The sequence below is a fragment of the Dermochelys coriacea genome, chromosome 1, assembly GCF_009764565.3.
Source record: "Dermochelys coriacea isolate rDerCor1 chromosome 1, rDerCor1.pri.v4, whole genome shotgun sequence".
Classification (NCBI taxonomy): Eukaryota; Metazoa; Chordata; order Testudines; family Dermochelyidae; genus Dermochelys; species Dermochelys coriacea.
The window spans coordinates 222,381,462-222,403,101 of record NC_050068.2 but is presented as its reverse complement, the minus strand read 5'-3'; the positions used below and the strand labels follow the sequence as shown (position 1 = coordinate 222,403,101).

Sequence of the window (21,640 nt, the reverse complement as noted above, 5' to 3'; positions counted from 1 at the left end):
GCCAATCTACTGTGAGTTTTTGTAATTCACATGGCAAAGCCTGTTTTGTGGGCAGGGACTGGACAATACCAGCAACACTTTGTCCTCAGTATGGCTTCTGGATATGAGGGCTGAGGATTTACTTCATCTCTGCAGGTAGAGAGCTCTCCTTGTAGTCATTGGCCAGATGGGATCCTTACTCACATACTATGACCAATACCCGTTCCTCTGTGCAGTACAAGCACAGATGGGAGACCCTAGTTTCTCTCTTCAGCAGTAACTTTTCTCCAGCTAACTACAGTCCTGAACCTTTAAAATTCGACTTCTTTTTTTGTATTTCCTGCCCTACATGGTTACTGCCATTAAATAACACTGAGTTATTTAAAAAGGCAGCTCTTGCCAGAGAAATGGAATTTTAAAACTCCAGAACATTAATCACAAGGTTCTTCTTCTCTTGAGTTGTCAAGTTAGTCATTTAATTGTCCCCCTTTCCCAACCAGTGCATTAAATCAGCTATTCATACGGGTGTTTTCCAAATGGATGTGGTGTTTCATAGATGGAATATTTTGTTTTGAAAAAAATTGCATGATTTAAATAGGTAATTATGTTACAGGTTCATGTGAGGAGGGGGTGGGGAAAATGATATTAAACCCCAGTTGTTTGCCTGGTAAACACACATGTATAAGCCACATTAAAGATTTAGCATCTTTTCCCATTTAACTTCTTGCTCTGACATTTAAATCTGTGTGTAGTGGAAACTATGCTGTAAGTTTCATGGATTATTATAGAGGCCTAAGTATTTATGTGAAATCAATACAACACAAAAAAGAAAAGACATGAAAGCCAGTCTTATCCTTTATCCCTTGAGCCTAGGCTGAAGAAAACCCACAAACAAGAGCCAGAATATGGGGAGCCAGCAATGAGCCTTAAAAGCAGTTTAGACTTTGCAGTTTCATTTTTTTCCTCATTCCCACCCAACAGCAACAGGCAAAGGAGAGGAGTGACCAGCACAAGCGAATGACAGCACACCGCTCCAAGTCCAAAAAACAAATGCCACTTCCCTTAACCAGGGAGAAGCACCCTCCATAGACTGAGGAGTGCTGTCTTACCAGCAAAGCAGGAAGCAGAGAGAGGCCCAGAGCCAGACTTCCTGAATCTGTGAGCTTTGAAACCCCAACCCATTCCCCCTCTAGGAGAAAGAGGGGCCTATCTTACCACAGGGACTAGGAAAACTACACCTTCCATCATTTCCAAACTGCCTAATGCCTGCACCTAAAATAGTGGAGGTAGAAATGGCTCCTACTTGCAGACCCCCTTTCTGCTACTCTAGAGTGGAGTTTGAGCAGTGTTGCTTCTTCCCATAGCAACAGCATAATGCCCAAAGGTATTCAGAACCTTTGCCAATTGGTTCACACCCAGGTCTCTGTCAAAACCAGCCACAACCATCACCCAACACTTCTCCCCAATCCAAGTCTTATCTGGAAGAAATGCAAACAGGAAGTGCAAACCAGGACCCAGAATGCAGATTGGTATAAATTTACTGCCAATTGTATGCAGTCATATAACAGCCATTTTTGTACAAACTTACGACGGGGGGAGACAAACATCTGCTAACAATATCTTTGACCCCTCCCAGTCAAGCTTCAATCCTAGATATGGAACAGAGAGAGTCCTATTAGCACTGAGGGATGAACATCCTTTAGCCATGGACAAGGGCCCTTCATCTACACTTGTAGTGCTTGACCATAATACCATCTATCTGATGTCCTGCTTCAGACATGCAGCAGGGATTACTAGGATCATGCCACAATGACTTCAGTCATTCCGCTCAGATCGCAACCAGAAAGGCATGACTGATTTCTGCTCCTTCATCTGCAGAACTCACATCTTTGGAGTTCCTCAAAGATCTGTTCTCTCAGCCATTCAACATCGATATGAAATCACAAGGGAGACTGATCAACATGAACTACAATGCCAACAATGAGCAGATAACACACAGCCCTACATTAGCTTCTCATCAGCTGAAAACACCACCATTTCTCAGCTATCCAAGGCCTTGGTTGTAATCAGCAATTAAATGAAGAAAAGTCTCCTGAAACTGAATCTTGGTAAGGGAGAAGGAAGCACTTCCAAGAATTCCTCACCTCTATAACACTACCCTTCTCTGAAGGCATCTGTCCTCAGATTAAGTCACTGCTGTTCAGTATTCACCCGATCTCCTCACTGCTTCTGGATGCCAGCCATGGCAGTGAAAAAAGTCTTTTTCCATCTTCTCCCGGCAAGAAAACTAGGCCTCCTCTTGTCAGATTTGGAGTTAACTGTGGTGATTCATGCATTTGTGACCATTAGGCCATATTCCTGTAATTCTCTGTATCTGAGTATGAAACCAAAGAACTTAAAATGCTGGTTCAGATCACAGTAGTCCATGTGCCCAGCAATGCATGGCTGCTGAGAGCCCATCACTCCACTTTACTGACACGTTCCTTGTTGATTACCTGGTGAAATGTAAGATTTCAGTCCTCCTCTTCAGAGCCCTCTGTGGAATTTACCCATGTTACATGAGTGACCATTTCATCCGTGTGACTTGAATGCCCTATGACAACCACATTCCATTGGAACAAGAGAATTGTCAACCTCAAGTGTGAAACTCATGAATACAGAAAGTAGCGTGTTCTCAATGACTGGCTTATGAACCTGGAACTCACTCCCCAGACAGATCAGGATGACTATGAACTTCAGTATCTTCAAAGCACAATGCAGAACCCACTTTTTTGACCTAACCTTCCCACAGTGACACCACAACCAAAAATTAAAACAAATAGTTAATGCTTTGCAAGGAGCACAGAAAAGAGAAAGAGATTTAGTTTATATGTACATTTCATAATTTTGGGAGGAGGTTAGATACCACAATGATGGGCATTATGCAAGAACCGAGATAGTGCATGGCAAGTTGTAGGACAAAGATAAACTGCTTACTTGATGTGCTTTTTATTTTACAAAATAAGAAACACACTTTAAATAATCAATGTAAGTATAGAATGTATTTAAACAGTGACTGACACCAGCTGGACATCTTTGAAAAATGTTCTCTAAATTCTCTTTATATATGTCCGGGGAAATAGCCAGGTTTTACCTCTAACCTGTCAAAATGGGTAAGAGGGTTTTTTTTAAAGCACCTAAGTGATGTAGAACCCAAACTCATCTTGACATTTTTGAAAACTTTACCCAGTATGTTCACAGAGGTGACTGAAATGAGTAACCCCAGGCATGGAGCAAGTTGGTGTTTTTCTAAGCAGAAGTGTAGCACTAGATGAGGTCTTCAAGGCAGTCGGAAGGTGCAGAGATGCACTGCCCACAGGGAGCATTTAGTATGTTGCTATTTATCTTACAGATGAGAAAATTGAAGCACAGAAAAGTTAAGTGATGTATCCTCACAGCTATACAGCTGACTTGATTCTTATTGATACTAAAGCCCTGTTACACCACTTGGACAGTATAAGAGGCCTTCAAGGAAGCATAAATTACATTTATGGCCTCTATACGCTGCCAGCATGATGTCAAAAGGACCTTAATGTAACTCAGAATCAGGCCTGAAGACTGTGTAGCAGAGCTGAACTATAACTCAGGTCAGTTCCCTTTCTTACCCATGCTCACTACCCATAAGGAGAGGGCTAATCCCTCTGTCCTTGTGTTTGCTACATGGCAAAAAGAAGTTGGAAGGAAGAAGACTTGTTGCACCCTCTTCATCTCCTTGTGTACCTGTGCATAGCCAGTCATGAGCAGGCTCATGGTAAACATAATATGGAATAGCATAGTCTTCTCCAATGTAATTTCTACACAATAATACTGCTAAATGCAATAATCTACAGCTGACAGTGTGGGCTACGATGCAATTTATTAAACAATTCCCTACCCTCTAATTTAACTATGTTTTTTCTGTAGTTCCCTTGTTTAACACCTGTGGGACTCAAAAGCAATTACAGATTATCATTACAGACTTCATTTGGCTGGCAAAACCACTCCATGTTGAAATGAAATATTTTGTGGTATGTAAATCTAAAGGGAGAGTCTGAGCATTTCTAACATACATTTCTATTATCTTGAAATACATCAGAGAAATGTGGACAGAACTTGCAACCTCATTCCAGGTTTTGATTCTCTCTCTCCCATCTGGGTAAATGAAACACATTATTTTGGGGAAAATTGGGGAAAATGCAAGAATTGCCCCAAATCACCACTGTTTTTTTGATCTAGCAAAAGTGGCATCTTTCAAGTAAATGATTTTTAAAGCACATCGTGTCTCCCTGACTTTGGCTTGGACAAATGAGTTACAACACATTAAGAGAAACTCTGCAGTAAATAAAAACTGCTTTTATTAATACTTTCCTTTATTGTTTTCATAGTTTGTTTAATAACTGAAGTATAGATAATTTATCTCAAGCCAAATCTGTTATTTATTGATTGATTGCATACACAACCTAGATTCACTGGCTGGATTTGATTAATCTTCACTTTTTAATTGTATTTTGCATTTATATATAGGATGAACCTTGTTTAGTGTCCTCGTTTTATGAGCTGTTGACTTTCATGCTTCATTATAAGGCTTTGTGTGGCTTGATGTATTCTTGCCTAATGGCTTTCACATGTATGTTAAATTAAGATTTGTTGTTTGTTATACATTCACTTACTGTAGCCCCAGCAGTCAGGTTTCCTGGGCCTTGGTGCACAATGCATCCTTAGGGCTTAACCACTTCCTGCCCACGCTGTAGCAGGGAGGACAGGAGGCAGTTGGGTTATGTCGGTGGCCAGCAGCAGCCTGGAAGTGTTAGCTGTCTTTTGACACTGAGTGGACAGGAAGGGACAAGCTGCTTTCAGCCACAGGGGTCAGGGGGAGAAAAGAAGAGATGAGCTCTGCAAATACATGGGCCAGGTCATCCCTTTCCTCTCCTCCACCTCCCCTGTGGTTGGTAGCAGCTCCTGTCCCTTCCCTCCCGCACAGTGCTGAAAGGCTGCTGCTGGCCACATTCTGGTGTGAACCCTGGCAGAAATCTGGGGAGGGGGAGCATGTGACTTTGACTTTGCAAGGGAGGGGAGGGGAGGGTCAGTCGCTCACCCCCCTGTGTGACAGAGGCATACGAGAGTGTGTGGGTGTCACCTCTCCCCATGTGTGTGTAGGAGGATAGGGGTGTGTATGTCACCCCTCCCTGTGTGAACCCGAAAGCCTTAAAGATAAGAAGGTAAATAAAAATAATTCAACTACGCGGTATTTCTTTTTAATGCGGGCTGTCAACTTGATGTTAATTTGAACATCTGTACTGCATAGCTCTGATTGATTGCCTTTGAACTCGCTAGAATACGAGGAGTACTTGTGGCACCTTAGAGACTAACAAATTTATTTGAGTATAAGCTTTGGTGAGCTACAGCTCACTTCATCGGATGCATAGAATATGAATAATTTTACCCGGTGCCCCATATTCAGCGTAGGGAAATATGGTCACCCTACAGATAGGCAACCATTGGGATTTTCAAAAGCACCTAAGTAAGATAGGCACTACTCCCATTGAAATCAATAAGAGATCTAGTGTCCATGGCTAACATTTGCCCTCATCTCACTACTGTGCTGTTTGGTTGTCATGCTTCACCTCAGATGTAGCTGCATTTCATTAGTGCTGTATGTTGTGTATAGATTTAAAGCATTTGGGGATGAAAGACCCTATGTACAAGTAAGATATTTTTTATTTTTAGAATGTATTTTGTTTGATTACTTATTATCTAGTTAGCTTGGATTAAACTATATAGAGATAAAGTCTACTCTCATTTGTACCTAATTATCTCCACTGAAGGCAGTGAAATTACAAAGCTGTCCCATAAACTGAAATAGTACAGTGAGACATAATTGTCATATTTCAGTTAAAGTATTTCTTGCTCCCATTCTCTTGTTCATGATTTTAAGCCCCACCTCAAGATAACTGGATAATTTTTTTCTGTTTTCTTTCCACATTTTTAAATTTCCTTCATTTTTCACATCATGTATTTTCCAGACCAAAAACAATGATGGTGTACAACTGTACAACAGGTGGAATCAACCCTTTCTGCTGGGGAGATATAGGTAAGTTCTAACTGAAGCAAGAAAACAAACCATCAGTGGGGTTACTGGGTTCCAGACATGGAAAAAATGGTCCTGGTTTTAGCTGACAGACTCACTAGCAGCAGCCTGACCCTGTAAGTGCTCAACATGTGGAGCTCCCTTTACAGTGAACAGGTGTGCTGCGTGCAGAGGTTTCACAGATCAAACGTAACCCCCAGTTCAGAAAAGCTGAAGCATGTGCTTCATTTTAAACGTGTGAATAATCTCATTCCTGCTCATCAAAGCGTTTAAGCACATGCTTAATTTTACGTGTTTGAATAATCCCATCCCCGTTCATCAAAACACATGCTTGAGTGCTTTGCTGAACTTTTAAGGTTGTGAAGAAAGGAGTAGGAGGTCATGACTTCAAGTTCCATAGGAAGATGCTATAAATATCCAGACCTAAATTTCCTCTTGTTTGCTTTATTGTGTTTAAATCCAGTTAGAAAACCCTTGACATGAATGATGTAATTTCCAAAGGCCGCTCTAATTATCAGAATAGAAAAAGTTAGTATATGAAGAGAAAATAAGAGCCGTTTCTTCATGTTTCTATGGCGCACCTTAAGGGTACAGTCTTGAAATAGAAATGTCTTTGATTCACTTGAAAAGATGACCCTGGAAAGAACAGACTTAATTTAACAGAGTTTGCCTTTCATTGCAAAAATCTTGTCAATAGAAATATTGAAGCCATTTTCATGGCTATTTTGTTTTTGTTTTTGACTTTTGAGTGAAATGTTTTTAATCTGGCTGATGATGCTGAGTCAGAGGCGATGGAAATGTAAGGATAAATCCTGAGATCTTTACTCAGAAAAAATGCCACAGAAACCCAAGAGCAGAATTTGGTCCATACTGTAGAGGTATCTTCAGCTATAGTATTGAAAATCAGCAAAATCAGTCAGTATACTGCAGTAGAAACATATTGAGCCTGATTCTCCACTGCCTTGCACAAACTGTCTTCATACCCGCTAGTCGAGATCAAAGCCTTCATAATACTCCCATTTGTCACCTTTTCTGTTTTATTTTCCGCATGTAATTTTATTGATGAAAATTCTGATAAATAAATGGATTGTACCTAATCTTTTCCTAGTACAGTGCTCATTAGTCTAACTAGGAACTTGGATTCATCAGACTGTGTAACAGAAGCTTGCATTTCTGATGGTTCAGCTCCATCCACTTACATCCAGATGCACAAGGCAAGCTTGTGCATAAGCAGTTCAGCTTTGTAAATGGACTGAGGGCAAAATTCTCTCTGATCCGCAGTGCAGATCTGTCATGCATATTTTTCTGCCCAGAGCTGCCATTGAGGTCAGTGAGAGTTTGCATGGGGACTGAGTGCAGAATGTGCAATGGAAAGATTTACTGTAGATTTGGGAGCAGAATTTTGCCCTAAATGAAGCGGTACTGTTTCTGAAGTGGATTTGAAAAGGGATTACCACATTAGTAGTTCAGGTTTACCACTTAAGTATTGTCTTCAAAAGCAAGTGCACAATTGGAATTTCTAAATGGTCTGCTTTCCATTTCCTGTAAATAAGGATACACACTTTTAAAATGGCCTTTATACATGACAGACTTTCTGAACCTTTCTCTGTGTAACTTCTTATCTATCCTCTATCCTTTTCACGTTGGCTCCTATATTCCAGGACTTGTGGTGTGTACTTTTTATATACACAGATTTTTAAGGCCAGAAGGGACCATGAAGATCATCTAGTCTGACCTCCTGCATAACACAAGCCATTGAACCTCACCTAATAATCCTTATTATAGGCAGGACTGGTAGCACTTCCCATTATTATACCCTATTTTCAGGTGCTTATAACTTTGTCCAAATTTAATTGTTTGAGCTGAAATTTCCCTTGTCAAATCTGGAAAATTAGAGTAAAAAAGGTCCAGCCATTTCCGAGAAAGAAGGTAGGGGAAAATGCATTGTTTTGCCTATGTTAAAAAAAAATTGAGCAAACTTTTTCTTTGAGATCTTCCAGCATGCCCATGTTTTGAAGTAGGTAGTTGATCTTTGGAAGAGGAGTGGACTTTGTGTCATGGATGTCCCTTATACCATCCCTATAAAAATTGTCTCATAATGGGCTACAAATAGCCATTGAAAAATCACAGTTTAAACATGCTCAATAGAGACCTCTTAGAGTTTAACCGCTAAAATCTCTGATGGCTCCATCTTTATTGAGCATGCTCAAACCTCTCACAGCTTCTAGTGCTGACCAGACTGCATTTGTACCACCCCACAGAGTGACTGAGCATGCTTCCTCCAACCCTGAGTGATGGGGAGTCAGAAGGACTTTCCCTGTAATGGCTACTCCAAGTTGGGGCAGCGAACATGCTTGAACAGAAATTGTGGAAGTCGAAATCATTATCCCAATATTACAGATAGGTAAACTGAGGCAGAGAGAGTGATGTGACATGTCTAGTCACCCAGAAGGCCAGTGGAAGACATAAGAGCTTCTAAGTGTTGACTGGTTCTTTTCCCTGCTACCCAGAATGCTCAGGTTCACAGACAGACTCTTGAGTTGAAGAAGTATGTTTGTTTATTCACTGCATCAGTGAGCGATCAGTCCATCGAAACAGGGCACAGCATAGGGTTAAATGCAAGCACACACCCACAGTCAGGTGCTCGCCTTAAATATATTGTTACAAAGTTATTCATTTATATACTGTAGAGCCTCACTATAACGCCCTTCACAGTAGCGAACCTTGGGCTATAGTTAGGGGCTGCCAGCTTCTCCAGCCCGGGGCTGTAGCAGTGAGTTAACAGGCCCTGGGGCCGCAGCCTGGGCAGAGTGCTCCTCCCACCCTGCAACTGGGACAGAGATCTCCTCCAGCCCCAGGCCCAGAGGAGCACGCTGCCCCCTGCCATGGCCCCGGGGCCAGAGGAGCTCACTCTGCCTCTGCTACAGCCCCACCACCACCTTACTATGATGAACCCCTGGCTATACAGAACAAATGGCTTGGATCCCCAGGGTTCATTATAGCAAGAGTGTACTGTAGTGTATGAACACCTTTTCTGCCAAGTGCTAAGATTAGTTTGCTAATTCATTTGTTTACCTAATCAGGTTGCTGACTCAGCTTTTTACATGGTTGTTCTCTTTCCTTGCAAGACAAGCAGGAAATATACCTTCTACATATTACATCCTACATAGCCCCTTCTTTTCTTATTTTACATGCAACACTATCCCATGACTTGTTTCAGTTCTTTATTATGTAGTTGTCCGTTTTTTCCATCTCAGTGTGTCTCCAGAAAAATGCCCCCTGCTTGGTATGTATTAGTCTATAGGCCTGTTTGTTAGCCAGGGATAGAATTTTGGCTTTGACTTTTTCATATTCTTATATCCTTACTAATATGTGTAAACAAAGACATTGTGTGTTACACCTGCCCACAAGCTGATGGGGTGAAAAGAGGTAAGAGATGAAGTTAAAAGTGTTACAGGGTATGCTGGGAGTGTAATATATGAGCATACACTAGACAGCTGCCTGGCTCCTCTCTCAAGCCAAGGTCAAGCAACCAGTTAGGAAGAGCAAGTGGGGATGGGGAGGGGAGGCATAAGAAACACTAAAAGCCAAAGAAAATCCTGGCCTTGGCCAGAACACAACCTCACTCCTCACCCCTCCCCTGGGATACAAAAGAGGTGGGACGAAGACCCCAGACCATGACCCTCCAAAACGGAACTTGACCATAAGTTGTAAGGGGTGGGACTAGGGGTATAGGGCACTTCAGGTATATTTGGGCCTGCTAAGGAGGAGGTGGGAAATGGGAATGGGGACACAGGCAAGGTTCTGCAACATCAGAGCTGGGAAGGGGGACACGGGATAAATACTCTGTGACATCAGAGCTGGGAATGGAACACTGGGAAACAGATTCTGCTAGCATGTAGAGCTATGGAGCTGCTTGCTTGAAACTAACCCCAATAAACATCACATTGCCTGCACTTTGGACTTCTGGTCTAGCATCACCAGCTGCCATCCTCCTCTGTCGTGCCCAAATAAGTCCAGGTGACCATGAGTTAGATGATTATTCCTAGCTCTCTCTTTACATTGTTTAGTGTTAGCTGTCACAGCATGCCTATGTAAGTAATACCAGAGTTGGTTTCAGCACTCAATTTACTTTTATGTAGCGGGCCCACTACCATACATCTGGGGAAAACATGACTTGGGCCGTAAGATGTCAACCAGCAGGGGTAGGCTGCTATTGGTGGCCTCTTTACGCACAACTCAAATCCATGCCCCACATATCTCGAGAATGGCTACACATTCCTATATATGACACCAGATACTGTTGCCAATTAATGTTCCATACATGGGCGTGAGATGTTAGGCCCAGAATACACACTAATCTGTGCTGTAACAGAAACAACTGTTGCTAAGCATTTTGAATATACATCCATTGCCTTAAATTGTGTAGATATACACACAACCATCCTACCAAACAAAACACACAGATTACCACTAGGTGCAGGACTTCAAGTTCTCATGTTAGCATACATTAAGTCATCCCACCAGTTATTGGCTTCTGCTGCTCTAAACTCTTTTCCCAACCTCATTCACACTTAATTTGAGGATACGTGACATCTTGCTTGTTTCCTGAGCTGTGTTCCATACGACCTCTACTGACTTCAGCAAGGCCTTCCAATGCGTTGATTGCTGAATCTCTAATTTTATGTTAATAAACAAATCTCCCCCTGACTAGGTTACATTCTGAGTGATAATGTCGGGCACATTTTGCCAATTTTTATTTCCCAATTTTATACTCTTTAATGAGACATTGCTGCACCATGTGACTTGTGAGATCTTTACACAATGTATATGCCCTTCCAAGGTGACCCTTGACACATTATTAGTATTGTTTAAATGACAGCAGACCTTCCCATTCCCTACGTGTGTAACATGATTTTTGGCAGGGACACTTCTGCAATTTTCCTGGCTGACAAACCCAACTATCATGAATTTCTTCTACACATATGGAAAAATCTGCATCACTGAGCCTTTCCTCTTCGTCTACCCATGCTTGCAGCTCCTGTCGAATTTTGGTGGTCACATTTTCAGCCATAAGAGTGAACATCCATCTCTCTATCTTGACCCTGCTAACATTTCCCAGAGGCAGTTTATTAGTATATAATTTCAGGGAGGTATGATGGGTATGTAGAATTATTTGCTGACCTCCTGTAAGATATTTAAACTTCATCAGTGCCCAATATGCACACAAAACCACCTTTTCACACACTGAGTATTTTAATTCCACACTTTGCAACAACTATGATGCAAAAGCCACTGGTCTCTCTTCTGTCCCATAAACTGTGTGACTACAGCCCCAAGACTACCATCCCCCACCATTATCCAGAAAGAGTAAGTTTTCTCCGAATTTGGCACTGCCAGTGTAGGGGTACTCTCTAGTTTGTACTCTAGTCTACTCTTCTTTTAGTTTGCAAAAAGCATCCCTAAGTTCCTCCTCCCATTCCAAAACTTTAGCTTGTACTAATTCATGTAGGGGTTTTGCCACTTAAACATACATAAGAATGAAATCCCTGCAGAATCCAGTCAATCCTAAAAATGACTGTAAACTCCTTTTGTCTTGTGGAATAGGGAGTTTTTCAATTAGGGCCACCCTAAACGTGTTAACACTTCTCCCATCTTTTCCTAGGATGTTACTCCTAGGAAATTAACTGTACTTTGATGGATCTGGACCTTATTTGGATTAATTTTAAGGCCCCCTTTCATGAGATAGGTTAGCACTTTTGTCAACAACTCATTATGTTCCTCCTTACTCCTTCCCTGGACTAGGATATCATCTACCTACTGAATGATTAAATTATGATTTCCAAGATCCCCCAAAATCTTTCACGCATTTGTGAAAAATGGCAGGTGAATCTTTATATACTTGTGGTAAAACTATCCATGCATATTGCACCCCCTGGCAAGTGAAGGCAGTTTTATATTGCTGTTCCTCTGTCAGTGGTATTGACAAAAAGCCATTTGCCATATCTACCACTGAGAACCAGTTTGCATCTGGATGTATTTTAGCAATCATTTGTGGATATGCCGCTATAGCTTCCCCTATTGCACAGTCATTCCAGGCTCTATAATCTATAGTTAGCCTCCATTTGCCGCTAGGCTTGTCTACTGGCCATACAGGTGCATAACAGGTAGACCAAATTTTCCTTAGACACCCCTGATGCAACAGCTGCTGCACTTTCTTTGTTACATCTACAACAGCCTTCCAGGGCATAGTATACTGCTTTTGGGGGAGGGGGGATCAAGTCCCTCTATCCTAGCTATAAAGCTTGTTCTTCCATAGTCTCTGTCTTGTGCTCTGCCCACACAACAGCAAGAGCTTTTAACTCTGTAACTTCCATTCTGTTTACAGGCTGGTAATGTTTAACCACATTCAGACCTGGTGGGATACTAGTTATCATTGTGTTCTCCCTCCCCCCGCCCCCTTGCAGGTGGTGCCAGACACACAGGTTAGCCAGATCTATTAAAAGATTGTAGGCTCCAAGTACTGCTGCTGACAAAATCTCTTACTTAGCATTTACTACCATGGTAGCTTATACTTGTAAGTTTCCCATTTGTATTAAAACCCCAGTGTTAACAGTGACTTGTTCTTTTACCCCCATAATCCCCTGTATCTTCCTTTGGGCCGTTCCTTCCCTAACTTTGTGTGTCATGCAAATTGCTGCTCCACTATCTACTAATATTATTTCCTGCTACCCTTCAATATTTGTTTGAACATGAGGCTACCCCCATTTATCTAATTTAATAGGGCAAACCTGTAGTGCAATGGCCTCAGGTCATGGCCCCCTCTATTGTGGGGCCGGGCTTCCAGCCTTATCCTCTAATTCTTCCACCCAACATTCCAGAACCTTCTTTTCTTCCTGCAACTGCCTGAAAGAAATCCATTCTCTTATCCCCCTTTCTACCCATGCTTCCTCTTCTTCATCCCCTTCCTCTTGTCCATGCACCAGTGCCTCTCCTGGCTCAACTTGAAACACCCTCACCTCGTTTATGGGTAGAACTGTCTCCTCTCTTTCCCCCGGCCATGCTTCAGCATGGGTAATAGTTTCCTCATAATCATGGGGCTGGGGTGAAAACGTAGGATTGCCATGGACACTCATCTGGTAGTCCTATTAATGATTCAGTATGCTCTTGAGAGTTAATTCCCACTCAATCATTTGGTCCATGGCCCAAATTCCAATAATTCAGAGCCCTTTCCCCTACCGCTATGGGGCTTTCCCCAGGCAAATATGTAACCTACTCATGTCACTTGTAGGTGATGGACTACCAAACAAAATTTCACTTAATCTCCTTTGTAGCTGGTGAGTGTTTACACATCCAGCAATTCTTGTGTATAAACCTCCTAATACACCTTTCAACTCCTGGTTCCAATCTTTATCATTTAAATTGCTGTCCTTCATGATGTCCACAGCCATGCAAAGCCACTGACAAAATGTATTCCAGTCATCCCTTGGGATGGAATCTGGATTTTTCCATGGAGACTGAAATTCCCTTGCTGGCAACAATTTATCATCCAGGGTGGTGCAAATGTGATTACCGTCCATCTCAGATTTTAGAATCATAGGGGAAGCCAGATAAGGTGCCATTGGAAGGGCTGAGGTTTGGGCAAAGTAGTGAGGGAGGGACATGGGAAAGGCAGATCCTTGGGAACCAGAGGATCCCCTTGCTGGCATTGAGCCAGTTGGTCCCTAAGATTTGCTACCTTGTTCAACAATTCATCCCATTCCTGTTGTATGCTATCACAATCATTAGATGTTTGGTGGAAGCCTTGATTAGCCATTATCGCATGTATTTTAAAAGCTTCTCCTTTATCTCCATCCCCCTCAAGCTCAGGGGGCAGTGTCTGAAGTTCAACCTCTTCAGTACACACTGCTCCTATAACACATTAATTCCTTTCATTAATCTCTGTATAATGCAGACTTTCTTCTGTCCTTCCTTCACTTTTGGATCTAGCATGATTACCTTATGGGACTTCTGAATCTCCTCCCAAGTCCCTGTTTTCTGGGGATCAGTGTCATAGGGACCTCCCTTGTCACTGACCCAAACTTCCACAGAGATAACCAAGTCCATATAGCAAAGCCCAGTTATTACCTTTACTTTATTCCAACCAGACCCCACTATAGACCTTCAAAATTCCCCACAGGACTGTATACTCGCCGACCATCGTGGACTCCACTCCCAGTCATGGCACCAAACTGTTGACTGGTTCTTTTCCCTGCTACCCAGAATGGTCAGGTTCACAGACAGACTCCTGAGTTGAAAATGCGTGTCATTTATTCACTGCTTCAGTGCGTGATCAGTCCACCAAAACAGGGCAAAGCATAGGTTAAATGCAAGCACGCACCCACATTCAGGTGTGCCTTAAATACACTGTTACAAAGCTATTCATTATATATTGTATAAGCACTTTTTCTGCCTAGCACTAAGATTAATTTGCTAACTCAGTTGTTTACCTGACTGGACGCTAACCAAGTTGTTTACCTGATCAGATTGCTGATCCAGTTGTTTACGTGGTCAGATTGCTGGCTCAGCTTTTTACCTTGCTGTTCTCTTTCCTTGCCAGAAAAGCAGGCATCTTTTCATATGTCCCAACACCTAAAACATATATTCTACATATTACATCCTACACTAAGGAAACATTACTCATTACTCATAAATTTAAACAGTTCATTATTAAATGTGCAGTAAACTCTGCACATATGGACATCTGGAATTAGCATCCCCTTTTTAAAGGATCTTTTTTTTGAACTATGCTCATGTGGTATCCAGTAAAATGTTGCTCAACTTTCAATCAAAGAAATTTGGACCAGTCAAGGAATGATTTATTGACCCTTTGAGTAGCTGATTCTAGAAAGTTTTAGTGTATCAGCATTATTCAGTGTTTTCTTTTATCTTTCATCTTTCATGTTTTCATCTTTTAATATAACACTTTCCCTGGTATAAAGCGTCCCGGGGTATAAAGTGCTACTACAGTCAGTGAGGTTGCATGGGAGAAGAATTTGGCTCTTTGTAAGGAGCCAGACTCTGATAAGAGATTAGCTTCATAATAGGAGCAATGCCTTAACTAATTTCATTCATGTGTCATTTTGCTGTGGAAATAGGGAGTTCCTCACATTTAAGTATTGAATGGGAGTCACTGTAGACTGTATGACTCTCTATTGGGATTTCTTTCTTCAGACCAGTTGCATGTTTCTTTTATGAGTTATATTTTCTTTTCACCAAGCAGTTGAAATAGTTCATAAGAATGAATGAGCTGCAAGGAGTCCAAAACAAGCCTCCAGGGCCAAATTTATCCCTGGAAGAACTCCGGCAAAATCAAGGATGAATTTGGCCCATTCGGCATGGCTGTGAAAATAATGGTCAGCCCCTCATCAGACATAAACTGGCATAACTCTGGTGACCCCAATGGATCTGTACCAATTTACACTGAGAAACTATTTCTAAATGTTTTTTCCCCTGCTTTGGACCAAATTCTGTTCAACACCCATACAAATATACAGAAATTAATGGAGTTACAGTGGATTTTCAGTGGAATAGCAGATGGAAGAATTTAGGCTAAAACGTGTTTTCTCTAAAACGTTAATCTTTCTTTAGTTCTCTTCTACTTCCGTACTCCCTTGGTTGATTCTAAGGGCTTGTGTACACTTGGAAATTTACTGAAATAGCTATTTTGAAATAGTTATTTCAGTATAAGGCCCTGTCTGGACACTCTTATTCTGAAATGAAAGTGTTCATAAGTGGGGACTTATACCAAAATAGGATAATAATTATTCTGGAATACGTATTTCATTAAATTTCCATGTGTAGAAAAGCCCTAAATGTCAGATTATCCAATTACTTAAATTATTTTATTCATTTTCCAAATAACAGCATGCCATTGAAAGTATATTTGTGTCTCTTTTCTATTATTGTTATTATTTATTATTTTTGTTACAAAAAAGTCTGTGGCAGACAACTAAGCATTAGCCTGAAGTAATCTCAAAGCAATTTGTTCTGCTTTGCTGCAATTTAGGTCTGGCCAATAAAATCAAAGTGGGTTAATCTTGCTAGCTGCAGCATACTCAGTATGTCCTGAAACTTCTAGTCAAAAGCAGTTATTTAAAACAGGCTGCAATATGATTTTCACTGTGTGAATATTAATGAATTTCAAGCCATCCGGTTTTCCCTTGATGAACTGAAATAGGTAGACTGAGTTCTGATTCTGACCCACTGAAATTTTAAATGGACTTCTAGAACTTGCTTCTTCCTTTTTTTAAGCAAGGAGGAAGGCTGTCCTGGTGTCATTTCAGCAAATCTATTGGGGTTTTATTTGTGCTCAGGGTTCTTTGCCTGCCCTGAACAACTTTAATATGGCCCTCTTGTACACATCCATTATGATGAGTGCTGGATGAAATTTTTTGGCCAAAACATGTGTGTAGGGTGAGTGGGTTTTATTTTTGTTTGTTTGCATGTGGGTTGGGGTTTTTTTAATTTCTGAAAACTGCAGATTTGGGTCAGCTGAAACATTTAATGAATCTGTGTTGAATTACTTCAGTTGAAAAACACTGAAAAAAAATTCTGAAAAAGTCTAAATGTTTCAATTTGATATTTTCAAAATTAAACATTTTGATTTTATTTGAACCAACTTTTCATCTTGAAATTTACTTGAATTCGCATACCTCATTTTAGGCCCAGATTTACCTCTTTCCCACACAAAGCTAGTGCTTGGACACTTATTACTAGACATAATTTACAACAGAATTGGTGTACAAGGTTAGAGAAAATATTCTAAAAATTAACAGTCTCTTTTGATGCTTCTTATACCAGTGTCCTTATATGTCCCGCATTTTACATCCATCACATATAGCGATATACATGTACTTGTATACATAATGGCCTTGTTGTACTGAGAGCTATAATACTTTTATACTGATTTGGGATTTTGAACTGTTGGGACTGATTTTCAAAAGAGCTCAACTCCCTCCCATTTATGCCTGTAAATAAGGTTCAGATTCTCAGAAGTGCTCAGCATGCAAACCTCTTTTGAAAATCTAGCTGCTTAATCTGACCCCAGTTGTGAGTACTGAGCACTTCTGAAAGAGCAACATGTCTAGGCACACAGAGGCTAGTACACATAGTACATATGTCAATGCAGCCACGTCATTGAAATAAGGGCTATGGTCTCCCCAGTGTAAGTCTTGAGAGAAAGAAGTTAAAGGCAGGAATTAAGCTACCAGATAGAATAAGGTGGTTTCGATCATAAATTGGCTACAGCATCAGTTATGCCAATTGTGCAAAATGGTTTTGTATTTTCCACCAGTCACCGAACCTCCCTTCGTTGAGATTTCCATGTAGGTCTCACAGCCATCTCAGGTATTTAGTAAAACAATACAAGGATGATGTTTGCCTCCTGCTTTTCAGCATTTTCTCTTGTGTCTCCTCTGCCATTTGTTGAACATGATTTGCTAGAAGCCTTAATTAGTTAACACAGAGAAGGAATTGCTGATTTGCCCAAATTCAATGTATGGTATGTGATTTGAAATGACAATGGCTGCGTTTTATAAATATAACAATGATTTGTCTTTTTTTTATCACAGCCAAAGATAGCAAGAGTAGAGGATGAAGGACTAAATAAGTGACTGCTTCCAAAGGAAAAACCTCCTCAATTGATTTATAATTGAAAATTGGATTTGCAAATCTTTTTGGGTTTGAATAAAGGCAGATGATACTCTAAACACTTGCTGCGGATGATATCAAAACACTATCACAGCTCCAGGATATCACTGACAGCAAATAACACTTATGAGTTTCCATTAGGAAAGGGAGAGGCTAAATAAACTCTGAAACTTGAACACTGTTCAGGACTTAAAGAGCCTTATTAAAAAATTCTCCTTTAGGGGAGAAGGGACAGAGTTCATGGGATTTCCCACCTGATCCACAAATTAATTTATGGGGGTAAGCATGTCTCTCATGATTATTTGCTGAGCACCAACATACTTGACACTGTAATTAGCAAAGAGACTGCCTGGACACTGCCTTCAGTGCGACACCCAAGGACAGCCTTCTGTTCCCCAGGGTTGGTTATATCCCGAATTTTCAATCTCCACTACTTGGCAAGATTTTTTTTTAATAACTAGTCAAATTATACTAAAACTCTTCTCTTCCCAACCCACCCACCCACCATTGTAATAATTCCAAAGTAGGATTAATGGAGAGGGAAAGATAGCAAGACAGGAATCTAGAGCTTGATGCATGCCTGAAACATGAAACTATATTTGCTAGCATTCAGTGGAGGAACAAATGGCCAAATGTAGATTTTGAACAGCCCAAGCGTGTTCAGGAAAATTCACAGAGGTAATTATTGTCAAGTATAGCTGCCCTTGTCTGAAGTACAAAGAATAAGGTTCCCCACACTTGTAAACACCATGGAACCCATTTGGTTTCCACAATAAAAGAATTCATTGTATATTGATGATGAAGCTGTTTAGAAGATGTACTCTCATGCATTGGGCCTGATGAGCTGTATTTACCACTTTACTCCCATGTTCAAGAGGTGCCACACTGTATTATCATCACTATCACCCGGATTCTGAGAGGTAAGGTGGGTGTCCTTCTTGGGTTTCATCACAAGGTTCTGCAAGCTAAATCGGGCACTAGGATACAGGAGGTAGCTCATTTGTTTCAAATTATCCCCTCAGTTACATGTGGGCAAATCCACTTGAAAATAAAGGATTTGCCCAGGTCTAAATGTAGTAAACAGTTGTCTTGTCAATGCAGAAAAACTAACAGAAGCCTGAGCCGTCTCTCCTAACTGTTCTGGCTCTGCAGGACTAACTGAAGTAAAAGGCTTTCAAGGTTTATTTTTGTCTCTAAAGTAAGCAGAAATGACTCTGAATACACTCAAGAAACAGGCCTGCTGAGTGAGAAGGTGCCCTTTTCACATTGCCACTTTTCAGAGTAGAACTGGTGTCAATTCCTCCTCAACCTTAATACCCTCTCTTTAAAGATTTTTAAACTATGACATCAGAAGGAGTCTTGACATCATGTGGATAGTGTTTAGTGAAGGACCAAGATGAAAATGCTAAATTCTCTGAAGCTTAATTCACATTTCTCCACAAAACATCATTAATGTTATCCCAGCTAGTTAACGCTGCCCAAGTAAGACTCTTCCTAATGTAAATCCACAAAAGCAGGGAAAATAAAGAATGAAATTATTCCTACAGCATGTTACCTGCCAAGCTACACAGCCTATGGAAAGAACACATCAGCCCCAACCCCTCCTGCATATCTCTCCACCTCCATCAAAGCCAGGAGAACACAGACATAATTAACTAGGACTATTAATTTGCTTGTCGTTTACCTATTGTCAGTGTTGGTGACTTGGAAATATTGTAATAAAATGATACCTGTTTATAGGTGAAAACTGAAGAAGTGTGTGTAAAAGTGTGTTCACTTAAAATTGTTTTGGTTTGAATTAGTGAGGGTTGTGAGTACTCCATCTGCCAGAGGATCAGAGATTTGGCAGTCTCAGGGTACATCTTGGACTCACCAGTAGCTGCAGTAGCTCATATTATTTCTACACCTAACCCTCAGTGTAGATAGCACTAGGTTGATTCAAGAATTCTTCTGTTGCCCTAGCTACTGCCTCTTGAGGACATGGGTTACCTACGCTGACAGGAGAACCCTTCCTGTTGGCATAGGTAGTGCCAACACTGATGCACTACAGTGGCACCGCTGCCACACTGTAGCTGTACCATTGTAGCATTTTAAGTGTAGACATACCCTTAGTATGTGATATGAATACAAAGGTTGCCAATTTGGGTCTCATTTCTCAGGCACCATAGATTATGACTATAATGGAATTAACTTTGTTGTTACATAGACAACAAATCCCACAAAAGTCTGTGGTGTATATGATGATTGCAGTTAGTTACCCTGAACCAATTCTGCTCTGAAGGAATATGATGAGGATTTTTTAGAATATACAATATATAGAATATACAGATATGCTAATTGTTTCTTCTCAGTACAGTACAATATATGCACTGGCACTTTTTAAAAATTATTGAAGTTCTCTTTTCTTAAGAAATACAATCATAGTTTAAAGTTAATAAGTCAAATTTTGCTCTGAGTTAGACAAGAGTAAATCTGGAGTAAACACTGATATTCATGGCGTTCCCTTGGATTTACACCACTCTATTTGAGAGTAGAATTAGAATTCACTGTTGTTGAAAGTTTGAAGCTGAAACTGGCTCCCTCTTGCAATGTTTCCTCCATCATATGTTGTTTCATTATGGTAGAGTTGCTCATAAGTGCTGCCATTAGGTTTTAGTCAAGCATTTGTTTTAAATAACTAGCAGCCCAGACTCATAGATGTTTAGGGCCAGAAGGCTCATTAGATTATTTTATCTGACCATCTGTACAATGCATGCCAAAGAATGTAATCCATTTGCTCCTCTATTCAGCCCAATAATTTGTGTTTGACTAAAGCATATATTTCAGAAAGGCATCCAATCCTGATATGAAGACTGCATATAGACCTGAATCCTTCCCCCTTGATGGCAAGACTGCCATGGAGTAGGACCAGTCCCTCAAATCATAATGAATGACGGGGATTTTTGCAAAGAGATTTATGTTGTTAAAAATGTATAAATATAAAACTGATCGAATTTTGGGCCAACTTATCTTGTCATCCTCTCTTTTTAAGGACAGTGGAAAAGACAAAGACTACATCCAACACACATTTGTGATAAATATAACAAAGGCTATGCACGAGTTGGGAAATATGTAAAGACCCAATTAGTGGGCTCTCATTGTTGATTTTTATATCTATAACAACACCACTTCTTTTTATATATATATATATATATATATATATATATATATATATATATGGTATGAATTAATCAGCATGAAACAGCCATCTTTCTCCTCTGACAAAACGTAAATCATATAATCCAGCTATTTCCCTACAACCTTATTACATGGTAGTATTAATAGATTTGAGCACATTGATATGCTCATGGCAGCCTGTTCTAAAAGTGATGCATGTCTAATTCAAAACATCTGTTCTCTGTTATCTTACAGGATACTATGTCATATCCACATTCAAAAGGAACCCCCTTGAGCAGGCCTTCAGAATACCCAGGGCTCAGACAACCTCAAACCACCTGATAAACCAGTACTGGATAGCTGTCAGTCATAAGGCTCCAGCTATGCTCTATGACTTCTACTTGAGGTTAACAGGAAGAAAGCCCAGGTGAGAAGTTGTGCTACTCCATATATTATCATACCTAAAAATATCAGAGAAGAAGGGCTCTAACATGTCCTGAGAAAATCAGCCCTACAGTATCTGCACTCGCTTTAAAGTTCTTGGTTGTCTTCCTTTCTCCAGTACTACTCTTGAGCCATTTACTCAAGAAGAAAGAACTGAACCCCATTTGCTCAGCCCAGCATACGGTTCCCAGCTCTCATAGCTTTCCTGGGAGAGTCTTAGATTTTCAATCAGACTCAGCTCCATGGAGTTGGTCTCACAATTCG

General features: G+C 40.6%; 1 protein-coding gene across 4 annotated transcripts in view; it reads left to right on the top strand.

Annotated features, from left to right (window-relative positions):
* FAR2 (fatty acyl-CoA reductase 2) overlaps window positions 1-21,640 on the top strand; it is a 227,128-nt gene that overhangs the window by 196,069 nt on the left and 9,419 nt on the right. For all 4 annotated transcript variants that reach the window (XM_038387279.2, XM_038387278.2, XM_038387277.2 and 1 more), the window contains 2 exons: window positions 6,021-6,088; window positions 21,188-21,359. In XM_038387279.2, the coding sequence (XP_038243207.1) occupies window positions 6,021-6,088; window positions 21,188-21,359 (240 nt within the window). The remainder of the gene's footprint in view (window positions 1-6,020; window positions 6,089-21,187; window positions 21,360-21,640) is intronic.